At 36.3% G+C, this 17,170-nt stretch overlaps 1 protein-coding gene across 1 annotated transcript in view; it reads right to left on the bottom strand.

Moving 5' to 3' along the window:
• Window positions 1–17,170, bottom strand: part of PCCA (propionyl CoA carboxylase, alpha polypeptide) — a 375,245-nt gene that overhangs the window by 309,281 nt on the left and 48,794 nt on the right. The window contains exons 4-5 of the mRNA XM_012644433.1: window positions 6,573–6,686; window positions 4,712–4,765 (exon numbers count right to left, since the gene is read on the bottom strand). Coding sequence (XP_012499887.1) covers window positions 4,712–4,765; window positions 6,573–6,686 — 168 coding nt within the window. The remainder of the gene's footprint in view (window positions 1–4,711; window positions 4,766–6,572; window positions 6,687–17,170) is intronic.

The raw sequence follows: 17,170 nt of genomic DNA, 5'->3' as shown, positions 1-17,170 counted from the left end.
AAACCATTTACGCTCCCAAGAACAAAACTATTTCTCTGTACCCTTGCCTACACTGGATGTCACAGCTACAGTTTTTTGCTTAACCCAATGGGTTAAAAAAAATTCCATCTCATTACCATTTTTGCAATAGTTACATTTCTTATCTTGCTAAAAACTCTCTAAAGAAAGAAGATAAAATAGCACAATCATCAAACCTCACCTGCTTGCCAGTTTCCTGCTATGCCTTCAACGCTGAGCATCCTAGATAGAACTCACTTTTATACACAGATAAGACCCAGACACAAAACACAAATTATTAAATCTAACACATAAATTTCTCCTAAAGCTAACTACTGTAACTTATAATGTTACATTGCACTGAAATGATATGATAATATGATAAAAACAATAAGGAAAAACCAGACAGAGAACTAGGAAGACCATGAAATCTCTTTAAACCAATATCCCTTTTTTCCAGGAGCAGGTAGTTTTACGTGTCAAAGCTCTTTCGTAAACTCCATTAGAAATTTCTTTCCTTAATCCTACTAGTCCTCATAGTCTCTAGTTGCTGGTCCTTTACTGCTTGTAATAAAAGCAGCCCAGAGGGAAATTACAAAATGGAAAACAGTTTGGAAATAAAATCTGTTCACTCAGCAATTAAAATTATTGAAAATTTCTATTTTTATGAAAATTATTTGTAGCTTTTTTCCCATGAATTATTCAAAACAAAAATAAAGAGACATGATTTTGTCCAAGCATGTACAGCAGGGATCATATGTAATCCAATCCCACTTCACGTAAATGGAGCATAAAGAACTATTAGTCTTACAAAGCTAGTATTGGGGAATTTGGCTTATTGCATACTTTCTAAATCAAATATATAACAATTATTCAGAAAAAGTCAAGAACTCATTTTAGTCATAAATACTAAGAACGTATCAAATAAAGCAGAAATAGTTTTTCTATAAGCAAAACATTTACACACAATAAACAGAGAAATTAATGGAGAACAAAATCTCCATATTTGATTAAATTTCAAACATAAGATACAGTATTACAATAAAGGAACTCCACAGTATCAAACTAAAAAATAAAAGATTTTAAATCTCCTGTTAGTCTTCTTCGCCAAACTTGCTACCAACATAGCAATCCATGACATTGGAAATCACTGGATTTTTAAGAACATACCCAAGTTAATATAAAAACTGTCAAAGTTCAATGGTTGCCCACCAACGACACAAACAATATTTACTTGGCATAAAAAATCTATAAGCAATTTCATTTCATTGTGTTATTTTTATTGAACTTACCAACTAAGACCAGATATTCTAAAAGGAACATCTTAAATGGCATGCTCTGATGGGAAAATATTTTAATGCTAGGGAAATTATATCCCAAATAAAAATCTTGTCCTGATGCACAGAAAAAAAGCAGAGGAGAGGGCCGGGCGCGGTGGCTCACGCTTGTAATCCTAGCTCTCTGGGAGGCCAAGGTGGCGGATTGTTTGAGCTCAAGAGTTCGAGACCAGCCTGAGCAAGAGCGAGACCCCACCTCTACTAAAATTAGAAATAAATTAATCGGCCAACTAAAAATATATAGAAAAAATTAGCCGGGCATGGTGGTGCATGCCTGTAGTCCCAGCTACTCGGGAGGCTGGGGCAGTAGGATCACTTGAGCCCAGGAGTTTGAGGTTGCTGTGAGCTAGGCTGACGCCATGGCACTCACTCTAGCCAGGGCAACAGAGTGAGACTCTGTCTCAAAAAAAAAAAAAAAAAAGCAGAGGGGAGGGAAGTATTTATCACTAGCTGCATATTTTTATAACCAACAAAAACACACAGCAATGCTGCCTTCTACTTTAAATCAGTCTTTTTTGTGATGAGGGAAAGTTTTCTTGCAGGTTGAATGTTTTACAATTCTTAACCTAATAATGTATATTTAATCCTTCCATAAGCATGTACTGAATTTACTATGCAGAAACTATTAGGATTGACAACCAAGGGGAAACAACACACTGAGGAAAACAAGTCTCTTAACAGGCAATTAAAGTACAAAAACAATTTTAACATAATATGGAAAGTGGTATACCAAATAAGAAATTTTTTAAACTTTAAAAGTGTTTTTTTTTTGAGACAAAGTCTCACTGTGTTGCCTGGGCTAGAGTGCTGTGGCGTCAGCCTAGCTCACAGCAACTTCAAACTCCTGGGCTCAAGTGATCCTTCTGCCTCAGCCTCCCGAGTAGCTGGGACTACAGGCATGCGCCACCATGCCCGGCTAATTTTTTTCTATGTATTTTTAGTTGTCTGATTAATTTCTTCCTATTTTTAGTAGAGACGGGGTCTCGCTCTTGCTCAGGCTGGTTTCGAACTCCTGAGCTCAAACAATCCGCCCGCCTCGGCCTCCCAGAGAGCTAGGATTACAGGCGTGAGCCACTGCGCCTCGCCAAAAGTGCTCTTTTAAAAAACGAAGTTAGAGGAAAGAAATTACTTCTTACCAGAAGGATATGGAAAACTTTCCCAGTAGAGGTAACATGTAAACTGTGCCTTCAAAGATAGATAGCAGTTGGACACGTGGCACTAGAGGACAGGTGTGCCCACTGAGGAAAGAGAGTGACAAATAGCACGTGACAGAAAAGAGCCAGCCACGCTTGGGAATGGCACATAGTCGGGTTCAGTGGAGACATGCCGTTGACAAAGGGAAATGAAGGAAATAAGTTTAGAAAGAAAGAAAGGTAGTCATCCATTCTACACTCTTTCGCTCATGTAAAACCCCAGGTGGAAATCATCTTATCTTTATTTACAGAGAATGTGACCTCCTCTCACAGTATTTTCTTCTCTGAAGTCATTTGTGTCCCTAACTTATTTTCCACAACATGACTGTGAGCAGAACCCAGATCTGATTCATTTTTGTATCCTTCGCAAATGCCTTGAACATAGATTCCAAATAAGCATTTTTTTTTTTTTTTTTTTTTTTTGAGACAGTCTCACTCTGTCACCCCAGCTAGAATGTAGTGGCTCACTGCAACCTCCATCCCCTGGGCTCAAGCCATCCTCCTGTCTCAGCTACCAGAGTGTCTGGGACCACAGGCGCAGGCCAGTGCCTCCGGCTAATTTGTCTACTTTTTGTAGAGATGGTGTCTCGCTCAGGCTGGTTTCAAACTCCTGCCCTCAAGCGATCCTCCCACCTCGGCCTCCCAGGGTGCTAGGATTACAGGTATAACCCACGGCGCCTGGCCCCAAATAAGCATTTTTTAATGAATGAATATACTAGCCATATCACTTAACTTCCCTTAGACTCAGATATTCATCTATATCATGAGTTCCCAAACTTTTTCTGTAAAGGATCATATAGTAAATATTTTAGGCTTGGCAGGCCAAATGGTCTTTGTCACAACTACTCAAGTCTGCTATTGAGCAAAAGCAGTCATAGTCAACATGTACATTAATGAGCAATGGCTGTGTTTCAATAAAACCTTATTTGCAAAAACAGGCAGCAGGCTGCATTTGTCCCATAGACTGTAGTTTGCCAACCTCTCATCTATACAAACTTAAATTTAATGCACTATACACATACTTTTAAATATAACCACTATAGTCAAATCATTTTTTATAATGACAAAACCTCAGTCAAAATCCCAAGGAAGATTTAACAGGGGGAGGTATAAACAAGGAAATATGGATATGCTACATAAAACCTGGTCAATCTGGACCTTTCGATACTTCCACCTAATTTGCCCTCTCCAGACACCTCTTTAAGCCTTAGTTTTTAACCCATAAAGTAAGTTGGTTAAAACAGATAATTCTAAGCTAGAATTCTATGATCTTAAGAATCGTTCCAAGTTCAACTTACAGATTTTTAAGTGGAACTTTCATCTAGAAAATGATGAGTACATTCATAAATAATTTCAAATCCATGGAAGAACAAAATACAGTATAGTCATGTGCCACATAACATTTCAGTCAACAAGGGACCACATATATGATGGTAATTGCCTAATGATGTATTTCTCAGAATGTTGTTAGGCGACACATGACTGTGTATCACAGAAATCAAAAAGTATAACATATCGGAATAAATTAAGATAATTTAATACTTGGCATAATTGATCTAATAACAAAAAATTTTACAAACATTAATCAAAATCGTATTTCAGTACCTAAAAACTAAGGTTTCAGTACCATCCTGAATGTAGTTATAAATATACCTGGAAAATCAATTATATAACAAATATAGATTAATGTACCTAACTAGAATGGTGATTTGAAGAGGACATTCAGATTAAAAAAAAAAAAAAAAACTTTCCCCAAAACAGAGGAGTAAGATTTGATCTTAAATGTCACAATATGCAAAAAAAGGGAAATATATAATTCTTACTTCTGACTTCACATACCATGTTCATGGTATAATAATTAAATCACAACTCACTAAACTCCTTGACATACAGTTAAAAATCTGAAGTTTTTAATTGCAAAATTCAAAGACCATGCACTATATAATAAATCAGGTATCAATCATTAGGAGCAATAGTGATTTTATAACTCTTCCATTTCTATAATTACTCTTCAAATCAAGACTTGGATTACAGAATAAAAACTCTTTGCTTTTCACAATTTTCAAAGAACTGTTGGGTCAATTACAATTCTATGATTCACCACTATCCACATTTACAAAAGCCATGCCACTACATTGTTTTCTAAAACATAAGTTAATAGTTTCTGGTACATTAGCAACTTACCAAACATCTGGCAAATTCTTTGTTTTCTGAAAGGAATCCATAACCTGGATGTACCTTAGAAATGAAAGCAAAAAGTACTTTCAATTTTATCATATTGCAAACCCTTTATAAGCAAAATGTACAGTGCACTCATGTGTTTATTGTTTAAGAGCCCTTAAATAAGTTTACTTCTCTTACACACTGATTAGCTCTAACTCACAGTTCTCATTACAGAATCAAATTCCAATAAACTGCCTCTTACATTTACTTTCCACATACTACCTTTGTCCTTAACATGATTGGGGCCATATACCTACATGTCTTCCTGTTCACCTCGGTTTGTCCACACTATTCAACACAACTCCCTTTACTTTTTCTGAGGCTAACTTTCGCTGCAGATTTGGAAAACTTTATAATGGCTGGTAGGTCAAAGAATTACGTTAAAGGAACCTTTGGCAAGATGGATATAAAAAACTCTAAATTCCCCTTTCTTTATAGTACCAGCAACTACTACTTTCCAAAACCCAGGGTACTAAGTCAACTAACACATTTTATTCCTGATGGCATTAATAATACTCAGCCTCTACCCAATGAGCCCTTTCTGTCAAATTCAACTAAAATGGAGGTTTGGTTTTACTTTTATTTTGTACACTGAATTTTTTTTCTTCTTCCTCACCCCCAATTTAGCCATTTACAACTATTTTATGCTATCCTCACCCACAAGCCACATTGCTATTATCTCAATGCTATCTGTTCTAACCATGTTATTTTTGACTAAGACATTGGCCAAAAATAAATTTGGCTACTACAGTATCAGTCAGGTTGAACATATTCCGAATAAAACAATTCAGCTAAAAACAAAGTCAAATTTCTGAAGGAGCCAATATGATAATCTAGAAATAGCTACTTATCAGAGATTTTTAAATGCTGAACTGAGCTTTATAAACATGGTACAGAGTAATATAAACACTGAATCACAAGAAAAGAGTTTCATTCCACCAATTTCATTTTATATAAACATTAAACTAAAGATTGTATCCTGATAAGCTATAGTTAAAAGGTTAAAAGAGTTTTACCTTCATTAACTGTGCTAATAAACTGTAAACATCTATAATATGGGTTCATGAATTCAGTTTTTTATTTAAACATGCATTTTACTAAAACATTTCTTTCAAAAGAAATGTGAGCACTAATTGAAGCGCTCCAGGCTAATTGCTGGTGTTGGCTGCTTCCATCCAATTTTGGAGATAACTCTGCATAGTTTTGAACATTATATGTAATTAGTTCTCTGATAATAAAAAAAAGGTGGGGGGACACTATTCTTGATGTCAGAAATCAGTTTTTTCCTTGGATTCTATTTAAACAGAATTGGGGGTGGAGAGAATTATTGATCTATCCATATAAGTTGCAGGCATTCTAACGACATTAACAAACTAAAATAATTACCAAGTGCGCTGTTTTTACTTCTGGAAGTGTAACTAGGTGTACATAATGTTTAAATGATTAAAATTGAATTTAAACAGGGTCTTTTGGATCCTGCTTATAACAGAATTTTTTTAATGCTTTTATTACACTGAAAGGGTTAATGCTCAAAACTAATTGGGATTTCTTTTTGCCTAGCAAATTTGGAAATGAACTGAAACTGCTCCCTGGTGTGAAAGCTGAATCCAGCAGCCACCTGCAGGATCAGCGACCAACACTGCCAGATGCTACAAAGCCTTTGATTTCCAGTAGCGAATTCGGCCACATTTAACTCATGTGACATGAACTAACTGCAACAGCATTTTCAATCATTCTTTCTTTTTTTTTTTTAAATACAAATTCTAGCTTTCTGCTCACTACATATGAAACAGCTGCAGTAGATAGATTCATTCAGACTCACAGCTTGTGCCCTGGTTTTCTTAATGGCTTCCATGATGGCATCCATGTTGAGGTAGCTTTTACTGGTGGGAGCTGGGCCAACACAGACGGCCTCATCCGCCATTTTCACATGAACCTGAAGAGACAAATCTCTGCATTAACAGATGCACCCAGCAAAAAAGAATTACCATCATCTGCAAATATACATAAAATTGCAAATCTGATTTTTTTTTGAATTTGCACTAAAAAAAACAACAATGCAACAAATAAGCTCAGGAACTATACCACCCATGATTTCATTTATTATAGCCTAATCCATTGTCTAACCAAATAATTTCCATAATATCCCCTATTTATGTAAAAATCACAGCAAACAACTTTAGCTTCCTATTCTGTTCATCTAAACATAAATCTGGTATCAAAAACTACCTTGTTACATGTAGTCAGGGTAGCCCAATATTTTAATAACAACCACTCATGCCCAGTTCTAAGCAAGCTCCCCAGGAAGTTGGGATAATTGGAGGGACTGAATGGAGTGATGCAGTGAGTGTCCCTGCACAGCATCAGGTCAGCACCAGGCACAAATTAAAGCCTAGGACGAAAGAGTTCAATATCACAACACATGAACCAGAAAATCTTGAGATTCATTTAAATACTCTTGCATTCAATCTTTGCCCATTTTGCATTTATTCCTAAAAGAACTGATATGTGTATTAAGTTATAAACCTACTCAAAATTCAGGAATGTATGCTCCATTTTTAAGACTACTCATTCTATAATATTTAAATCTATTTTTGCTTAGTAGAGGCTAAGCATTCAATATTGAAAAGAGTAAGCTGTTTAGTTCTAAAAGGAATCTATTCTTTTAAAATGATAAAAGGATTAGTATATTTTTGGAATGGCTTTTCCTAATGGTCTTCTAGTTTAAGGAACTCTCAAATCAGATTATAATTCTTTTACAAGGCAGAAATGTAAAACTGGAACACAAACATATAACTGAACATTTATGACCCACTCCCACACTAAAAAAAAAAGTCTGAGGTGGTAAATACTTTTAAGTATTTCTAAGTTATAATCTTCAGTTGTGACTTTTTTAAATACTTTGTTTTAAACGAGGTCTAAAAAACAAAACCAAAAAAGTAGTCTTTTAGAAAGCTCTGAATTCTCTATCCATTCAATATTTTCCAATTTAGTAAAAAATGATATTAATACTTTGCATTGAAAAGTAAAAGATACCTGGTCCAAGGGATTTTCAGGGTGATATCTTAAGATAAAATACTCAAATATATACCCTCTGTAATTCCTTTAATAACAACAATTGCAAGGAAAGGCAACTCTGCTTGCAAAGGGCTTCTAAATATTCCGACGTTCAAAGCAAGGCTCTACTCACAGTTATTAATATCTTTGCCTGGCTTATCCCCAACCTCAAGTTGTTCTTCTGCCCTCAGACCAGAAAGCCCCCTCCCTCCATTGCCCTCTGCCCATTTCAGATCCTGTTATTGTCAATTTTGCTGTGGTGGTTGTGGTATCTTCCTGTAAGAAAGAAATTGAATACTTAATCCTTTAAAAATAACATATTAGTCAGGTGAGGATGAAGTCTTTATTTAAAGTTAAATCCACACTTATTCTGAAATTTTTATTTCCCTCGGATATTATCTATTATTAAACAAGCACTTAAAGTTTCACTTCTACCACTGGATCTTCCCCAAGTACTTCAGCTTTGGACGAATATCCTTCAATCTGAACTCTGAGAGTACTTAGTACAAATTTTGGCATTCAATCACATCCTACCCAGCAATCTCATTTTAACTGCTTTACAGACTATGTCCATTACAATTTAACACTCTCCTCTACAACATCATAGGTTCTGGAGGACAGAGGCTATGCCTTAAATTCCTTTTTTTAATCTCACCTAACCCAGTGTTAGGTGCTAAAAGCTTATTAACTCACAGATACTCTTGGATGGCAGTTTATTTAGCAACTTTCATTATTAAATGTAAAAGGCATTATCAATGAGATACAAAAAAGTTGCAACATTACGTCATTGCCTTTGAGGCAAAAAAAAAATCTAACTAATTACACCCAAATAAAATCTTCTCAATCTCAGCAATACATATGGCAACTGACGGTTGCATGAAAGAAAAAAATTAAAAAATAAACATATGCATGTGTGTATTTAATGTCCAAAATTTCTATAATGAACATGCATCAAAAGTAAAAAGGAGAATCCTAATAGTATTTTGACTTTTTTACTTCCAGTCCTGTCTAAATACTTTCATAATAATACTGCATATATAATTTTATATTCTTTTGTTTTTTAACTATCATAAGAGATATTTTTCCTATGTTATCACAAACTCTTTGTAAACATACCAAGAACTAGCTCAGAGCCTAACATTTTATCAGGTTATCAATATTGTTCTAATAAACATTCAAAGAAATTATACATCAAAAGCATTTCAAACTATTTATGGGCTTTACAAAGAAGAGCTAATAAACACAAACCCTTTCTAAAGGATTGGTTGGTTTCTTCTCTTCTGTTTCTCAGAAACAAATCTTAATTCAGGGAGAAGGGTATATTCACATCTCAACAAGCCCACAGTCTAGCCCAGGGCAAATCCTAGAAATGCTAGGCAAAGCCATGTGAAAGAAAAAATTAGAATCCTCTGCTGCCTTAGTTCTCAAGCAGACACCTATGAGTCAACCTGGGAAGAATAGCTTAACAAAGTTTTGAAACTCAATTTCAATTTTGTTGTTATTGATGTACTAAATGTGTCAAGTGTTTTCTTTGACTTAATAATATAAAATGAACTATATTCAGGCAATGCAAGTGCTATTCTGCAGAACTTAATATTGCATATGCCGATTAGATACATATATGTTTCCAAAATTTCAACATGTTGAAAAATATAAATTCCTTTTTATATATTTTAATGGTAAAGGAAATATATAACAATTATGTAAAGTTTAAACTGAGATAAACTATTCAACTAAGCAGGATTTGCTGGCTGTATGTTTCAAAAAGAAAAATAAAACATTTTAAGCTCTAATACTAAGAAAAGCAGTCAGTCTTCATAAACTTTTCTATTCTTGAAAAACCAACAGAGGTTTTTCAAGCAGATCAGTTTCCTCCTCAAGCATTTACAGTTTTGTATTTTTAATTTTTTAACTCTTTAGAGGAAACATTTTTGTATCAGCCTATTACTTCTATCAACCTATTATTTTCTAAATAATGAACTAGCAGAACAAAGTGTGTGTGTCAACTTACAGGACTGAAAAAAATCATTAAGTTTTTAAAGATAAATTTAAATGCTTGGATATAGATGAGCTAAAAATTGTGCCTACAGGCTGGGCGCGGTGGCTCACGCCTGTAATTTCAGCACTCTGCGAGGCCGAGGCGGGCGGATTGTTTGAGCTCAGGAGTTCGAAACCAGCCTGAGCAAGAGCGAGACCCCGTCTCTACTAAAATTAGAAAGAAATTAATCGGACAACTAAAAATATATAGAAAAAATTAGCCGGGCATGGTGGCGCATGCCTGTAGTCCCAGCTACTCGGGAGGCTGAGGCAGAAGGATTGCTTGAGCCCAGGAGCTTGAGGTTGCTGTGAGCTAGGCTGATGCCACGGCACTCACTCTAGCCCAGGCAAAAGAGTGAGACTCTGTAAAAAAAAAAAAAAAAAAATTGTGCCTACATTTGAAAACTTTGGATTAACAGAAAATTTAGTATCAGTCGATTAGATGCCTAAAATACACTGGAAAAGATATTCCACTTGATACCTATCGTTATCAAATAGATTGCATCTTAGTGTTAAAAAGTGCCAGGCCAGATAACATGTTTAGGATAAAACTGAGTGGTCTGAGTGAAAGTTTTTCAGTATCTTCTAAACTAGTACAGACTGAGAAAGATAGGGAAAATGAGCAGCTTGGAAAATGTTTCTCCATGCCTAGAGATATTTTGAAACCTACCACTCAAGATCTGCCATCAAGTGGGCACTATTTACCATGACCATACTTCTCCTTGTGATACTCTTCCAATGCAAGACACTGGGTACAACACTCTGAGGATGACATAAGATAGACTAGACATCCTCCTTGCGTGAAAATAGCAATGCTTCACATAACCCAGCCAGACTTCAATATCCACCAAATCTAACCAAATTCTCCAAACATTACTAACAAATGAAAATTGCCCTTAAAGACTTAAGAGTTAAAGAAAGGAAAGCCAACTCCACCAATATTAATTTGAAGAGCTGAAAAAAAAAAATCATTTTCAAACAACCAGATAAAACCCTATCTCAGAAGACAGATCAGATGAACAGAACTCTTCTTCCTATTTTATACGTGTCTAAAGATACTTACACAAGTTTCAAAAGACTAACATTCTGGCACATTCTTTCCAGAAAGGCAATTTGACCCACAGAAAACAAAGAATGATTTTTTTAAGGCAGTAAATATACTAGCTAGTTGTCATGGGAAAAAAAAAAAAGAAAAAAGGCAGTAAATAATACATTCACTTTGATTTCATTTTGTAAAACTATATGTGTAGCACCAAGACATATTTATTTGTGATTATTTTGGATAGTAGAATTAGTGACTTTACTATCTTTCTTCAATTATAATTTACATGATTATCAAAGTGGTAAACTAAAAATTAAAAATTACAGGGAAAAAAGAGAATGGTTTTTGCCGGCTGCAAAACTCCAAGTCCATTTGCTAGGATCCTATTTTCACATCACAAAAGGAAACTGATCATGAATCAATCCTAGAACCAAAACAAAGGTTTTTTTTTTCTTCCTTTAGTCTTGCTCTTGCAAGGATGCATTCCTGAGGATACAGTAAACAACAAAAGAATGAAAAACAGCGGGACTAGAACTATATTCTCATACCACAGACCCCTTAGTAAAAGCATCAAGGGAGACACATCAAGAAAGGAAGGAAGGAGGGGGAGGAGGACACCAACGATTCAAGCAGAACCCATGTCAACGTAGCTGGTGGGTGCCCAGACCACAATGAAATGGACTGCAGAGTAAAGCAGGGAAGAAAAGAGGGGGGAAGTGGGGACGGACTGCTGATATGGCAGGATGTAAAGGTTGGGAGAGGCAGAGTGATAGCTGAAAAATGATTTGGGTTTGTTTTCATTTGTTAGCTTAGGAAAAACTTGAACAAATGCCTTTCAGAAGGAAAATGTGGAAAGCAAGGAGCTATAAACATGTGGAATATGAAATAATTCATAGTACAAGGTTTCTGAGAAGCCGTGGCAGAACCAAGAGGCATTGGGGGGAGGGGGCGGGGACAGCAGAGTGGGGAGCAGAGAACTGATCTTTCCCGCATACATAATAAATACAAGCCAGGCTTTAAAGAGAGAAAGCAAGCAAGCTTGCTATGCCCTCCAAGACAAGGCTCCAAACCCCCTATCCCAAAATCACTATGCTGCCTGAAAGCTCTCCTCTACAGAAATTCTAGAGCCACCACTACAGAGAAAAAAACAGGGACAGGATCAGGAATACAGTAGTCCCCCCCTTATCCACAGTTTTGCTTTCTAGTTTCAGTTACCCGCGGTCAACCGTGGTTGAAAAATATTACACATAAGACTCCAGAAATAAGTAATTTATAAGTTTTCAATGGTGCACTATTCCATCCTGCTCCATCCTAAGTTGGGACGTGACTCATCCCTTTGTCTAGGGTCTCCACACTGTAGACACTGCCTGCCCGTTAGTCACTTAGGAGCCACTGGTTATCAGATCCACTATCAAGGTATCACACTGATTGTGTTTAAGTCACCCTTACTTTATTTAATATTAGCCCCAAAGCACAAGAGTACTATGCCTAATGTATAAATTAAACTTTATCATGAGTATGTATGTATAGGAAAAAATACAGTATTTATAGGAATGTATCCCCCCTAAGATAAGAGGGAACTATTGTGTTCCTTTCCTTCTAAATAGCAGAGGGATGCCAAGAATAAATATAAACGCATTTGGTGAAAATTAAGGCCCAGTACTTTGGCAGTTTCTATTTTACTTGTGAAGCAAGAGATAAGATCACCTTCTGACAGAAGTCGGGAAAGAGAAATCGGTGGTAGTGGAAGAAGAATGGAACAGGCTGGAAAAGGTCACTGGGCACAGGGAAGAGCAAAATACTCAGAAATCTAGTAAGAATGCCAGGTAGTGTTGAGGTTCACAAATGGTTCTCTTTGGTGTCAAAGAACTTAGGCCAATTTGGTCATGCACAACTCTTAAGTTCTTTTGGAAGATGATGGTGGACACCAAAAAAGTTTCAGATGTGTGAAGGTTAGCTACATTCCCACCCCACCTGCCTAAAAAGTTTAATAAAAGCAAATTTCTGTCCAAATTCACCCATACATACATTTACAACCCTTGCCTCAGAAATGTTCTTCTGTCCAAATTAGTATATCAGTCAGGATTTAGCAAGGATCAAGTAACACACTCACAGATATTTAACTGAAAACAACAAAGAAACTTAAAGAAACAACAAAGAGGAGGGTTACAGAAACCAACAAAGGATGGTGAGACTTCCAGGGACCAGTAATGGAAGCCACGGTCACTCCTAGTCCTGGGGGGTGACAGTGTGGGAAGAACAACTAGACCTGGGGAGAATGCGGGAGGCCTAACAGTACCATGGCCTGTGTCAAAACTGCAGCAAGGCAGGGGAGGGGAAGGTGGAGAGAAACATCCTGATCTCCTGCTGATGTTGCCAAATAGCCAAACAGGCAGAGGGCAAGGAAGCTCCAGTGATATACTCCACTGATGCCAGTCTCCTAGAGAGCAAGCAATTAAAAAAAAAAAAAAAAAAAAAAAAACCTTGAGTGTTACTGCTCTTTTGGAATTTGTCTAGCAGGTTTTCTGATCCTCAATGGAAACCACCCCCCCGCGAAAAAAAAAAACTTGAAACCGGAGTTCATCAAAATTAAGAACTTTTGGCCAGGCATGGTGGCTCACGCCTGTAATCCTAGCACTCTGGGAGGCCGAGGCAAGCAGATTGTTGGAGCTCAGGAGTTTGAGACCAGCCTGAGCAAGAGCGAGACCCCGTCTCTACTAAAAATAGAAAGAAATTATCTGGACAACTAAAAATATATAGAAAAAATTAGCTGGGCATGGTGGCGCATGCCTGTAGTCCCAGCTACTCAGGAGGCTGAGACAGAAGGATCGCTTGAGCCCAGGAGTGTGAGGTTGCTGTGAGCTAGGCTGACGATATGGCACTCAGTCTAGCCAGGGCAACAGAGTGAGACTCTGTCTCAAAAAAAAAAAAAAAAAATTAAGAACTTTTGCTCCTCAAAAACAGACCATTAACCACAATGAGATACCACCTTCACACCCACTAGGATGGCAATAATCAAAATGACAGATAACAGTCTGGGCAAAATAGCAAGACTCCATTTCTTTAAAAATAATAAATAAGCCAGCCAGCCATAGTGGTGCATGCCTATAGTCCCAGCTACTTAGGAGGCAGAGGCAATAGGATCATTTAGCCCAGGAATTCAAGGTTATAGTGAGCTGTTACTGGGCCACCACACTCCAGCCTGAATGACAGAGCAAGACCCTGTCTCAAAAAAATAAATAAAAAATAAGAAAATAAAAAGACAGAAATAACAAGGGCTGGCAAGAATTGGGGGGAAATTTGAACCTTCCTACAGTGCTTGTGAAATGGTGCAGCTACTTTGAAAAACAGTGCGGTAGTACCTAAAAGATTAAGTACAGAGTTAACATACGACCCAGAAATTCCACCCTTAGGTTTATTTGCAAGAAAAATGAAAATATATTCCCATTTAAAGACATATATGCAAATGTTCATAGTAGCATTACTGATAATAAACCAGAAACACAAATGCCCATCAACTGGTGAAAGGATAAACAAAATGTGTTAGATTCATACAATAGAATAGTACTTGGCAAAAACAATGTACTACTGATACATGCAACAATATGAATGAACTTCCAAAACATTATGCTAAGTGAAAGAAGCCAAACACAAAACACCAAATATCACATGATTCCATTTATTTGAAATGTCTAGAAAATGCAAAACTAGAGACAGAAAGCAGATCAGTGGCTTCCCTGGAGATTGAATTCAGGTAAGATACTCTTAAAAGAACACTTGCCCAGTAATAGCATCTCCACCAATGAATGAACTGACAACTCTGGCTTTGAGCCTCTGGCACAAATGAACTCTGTTTCTAAGCAACTTATGTGAATCTCTCCCTTTTTTTTTTTTATTTTTTGCTTTTATAAAAGCTTCCCTTTACACTTCCTTCACAAAATGCACTGGTAGCTTGCCATTCCATGCATCCAGATTATAATCCTTCTTCTCATTCTGAGTAAAATCAATATATATGGAGATAATTCTCTCTAGTGTCTTCTTTTAGGTTGACATGTTAGAGACAGACTAAATAAGATGGAGATTTAAAGTAGCTATGGGATTTGACAAATCTGATCTCCAGTCACCTTGGGAACCAATTCAGTATAATATTGGAAACAGAAGCCAGACTTCCCTGGGTTGAAGATGAATGCAAAGTGAGAAAAGAAAGATTAAAATGGAAAATTAGCCTTTCAAGTAGCTTAACTAGCATGCTAGAGAATGCAAAGATATTTTACTTAACTGTCTCCATAATTGTTGGGAAAACTAAGTACATACACAAGGTTTGCAACAAAACTTTCAGACTTTTCAGAGAGCTCATCTCTCCATAGAGAAATACTTCACAGATGTTAGCATGTGTGCCCAGGTTCACAAGCCTGACTAGAAGCCCCTCACATGAAATAATATCATTCTCAGCAGCCAAACATACAGTCATGAAGACAAAAGACAACCCAGAAAAAGACTCCATTAATATAAAATCTGTACAGATTAAGGGAAAAAGTTCTGCTTAATGGATGGTTCTGGTAATTGTTGCACAACACCGTGAAAGTACTTAATGCCACTGCATTATATACTTAAAAATGAATAAAATAGCTGGTTGTGGTGGGGTAAAGGAAAAGAGGAAACAAGAAAATACCAGTGAGAATGTGGGCTCAGCTTAGCCTGCAATCATTAAGATCACTTTCCACTTATTAAAGAGAAAGCTATCACACATGCATTCAAGATTCTAGTGAAGACTTAATACACAGATATATCATATTTCTGAATACAGATTTCTGAAATAATGAAATTCCAGGAATAGCATTAGGAAATAATGTCCACTGAAATCAGTATTTTTTAAAAAGTGTTTCCAAACCATATGAATAGCTAAATGTCAGTTCCAATAAAATACGAATAGCTACTAAAAGTCATGAGATCTCAAAGCACGACTATAGCCCCCAGCAGCTATCATATTGAGATATAGGCCACTAACTGATGACATTATGCATAAAAGTGAGTCATTTAGATGTTCTTAAATTTTTAAATTTTATTTTAATTACCTAGGTAATGTATAAATACACGAATTTGGTTAAAAAGAAAAAAACCTTAAGCAGTACAGACAACAGATAACCATTACTCCCCACCCCTATTATTATCCAACTACTATCGGTTTATGCATGTGTCCTTCCAGACTCACCTGAGCATTCTCATCGAATATGTAGACATAAAAGTGCAGACTTTTATTTTATGTTTAAGATTTTTCTTAGCATAAACTGAATCACACCACATATTATTTTGCAACTTGCTTTAAAACTCAGTATTGTTTGAGAGTTCTACCTCATAATTTTTAACTGCTACTCAATACTCCGAGTAATCTGGATAAACCATAACTTCTTTAGCCATTCTCCTAATATTGGACATGATTTCTAAATGACAGATATTGCAAGCTGCAAAAAGTTTCCCTAAACATGCCAATTTGAATACATGTGTAAATTTCTATAAGAAAAATATTCAAAAGTACAAATACTGCAAACTACACACTTAAAAGCTAATGTCAACTTACACTCCTATTAGAGATGAATTTTCCCACACTGTCACTGAACATGGCTGATTTTTCTAACTTTATTAATCTAATGGAGAAAAATAATTCTTTGATTTTTTAAAATTTGCATTTCCCTAGTTATTAATGAGTTTGGGCATATTTTCCTGTTTATGAGCTATTCTTCCAAACATTAACCATTCTTAAATTTAATAAAACAGATATATTATAGAGAAGCAAAGGTATCTTTTAACTATATGTAATATATGTAAACATATGTAATACCTAAATACTGTTCTTATTGAAAATAAAGCTAACAACTCACCAACTGTACCTTTGTCCTCATTATAATTTCTCTCTCCAGTAATCACTTATCTGGTGAGTATGCATTCTTAGACCTTAGTATATGCCAGGGGAGTCCAACTAGGAAACATTTTGTCCCCCAGGACACAGTAGGCAATGTCTGGAGACAGTTTTGGTTGTCACAACTGGGAGCTTGGGGGACACTACTGGTATCTAGTGGGTAAGGGGTCAGGGATGCTGCTAAAAATCCTATAATGCACAGGACAGATTGCAACAACAAGGAATTATCTAATGTACAATGTCAACAGTACCACTGTCAAGAACCCCTTCTCTATGCTTTTACATATGTAACTATAAAAATATAAAATACTGGCCGGGCGCGGTGGCTCACGCCTGTAATCCTAGCACTCTGGGAGGCCGAGGCGGG

The sequence above is a fragment of the Propithecus coquereli genome, unplaced genomic scaffold, assembly GCF_000956105.1.
Source record: "Propithecus coquereli isolate 6110/MARCELLA unplaced genomic scaffold, Pcoq_1.0 Scaffold212, whole genome shotgun sequence".
NCBI lineage: Eukaryota > Metazoa > Chordata > Mammalia > Primates > Indriidae > Propithecus > Propithecus coquereli.
The sequence above is the reverse complement of the archived record's forward strand: the minus strand, read 5'-3'. Positions and strand labels throughout refer to the sequence as shown.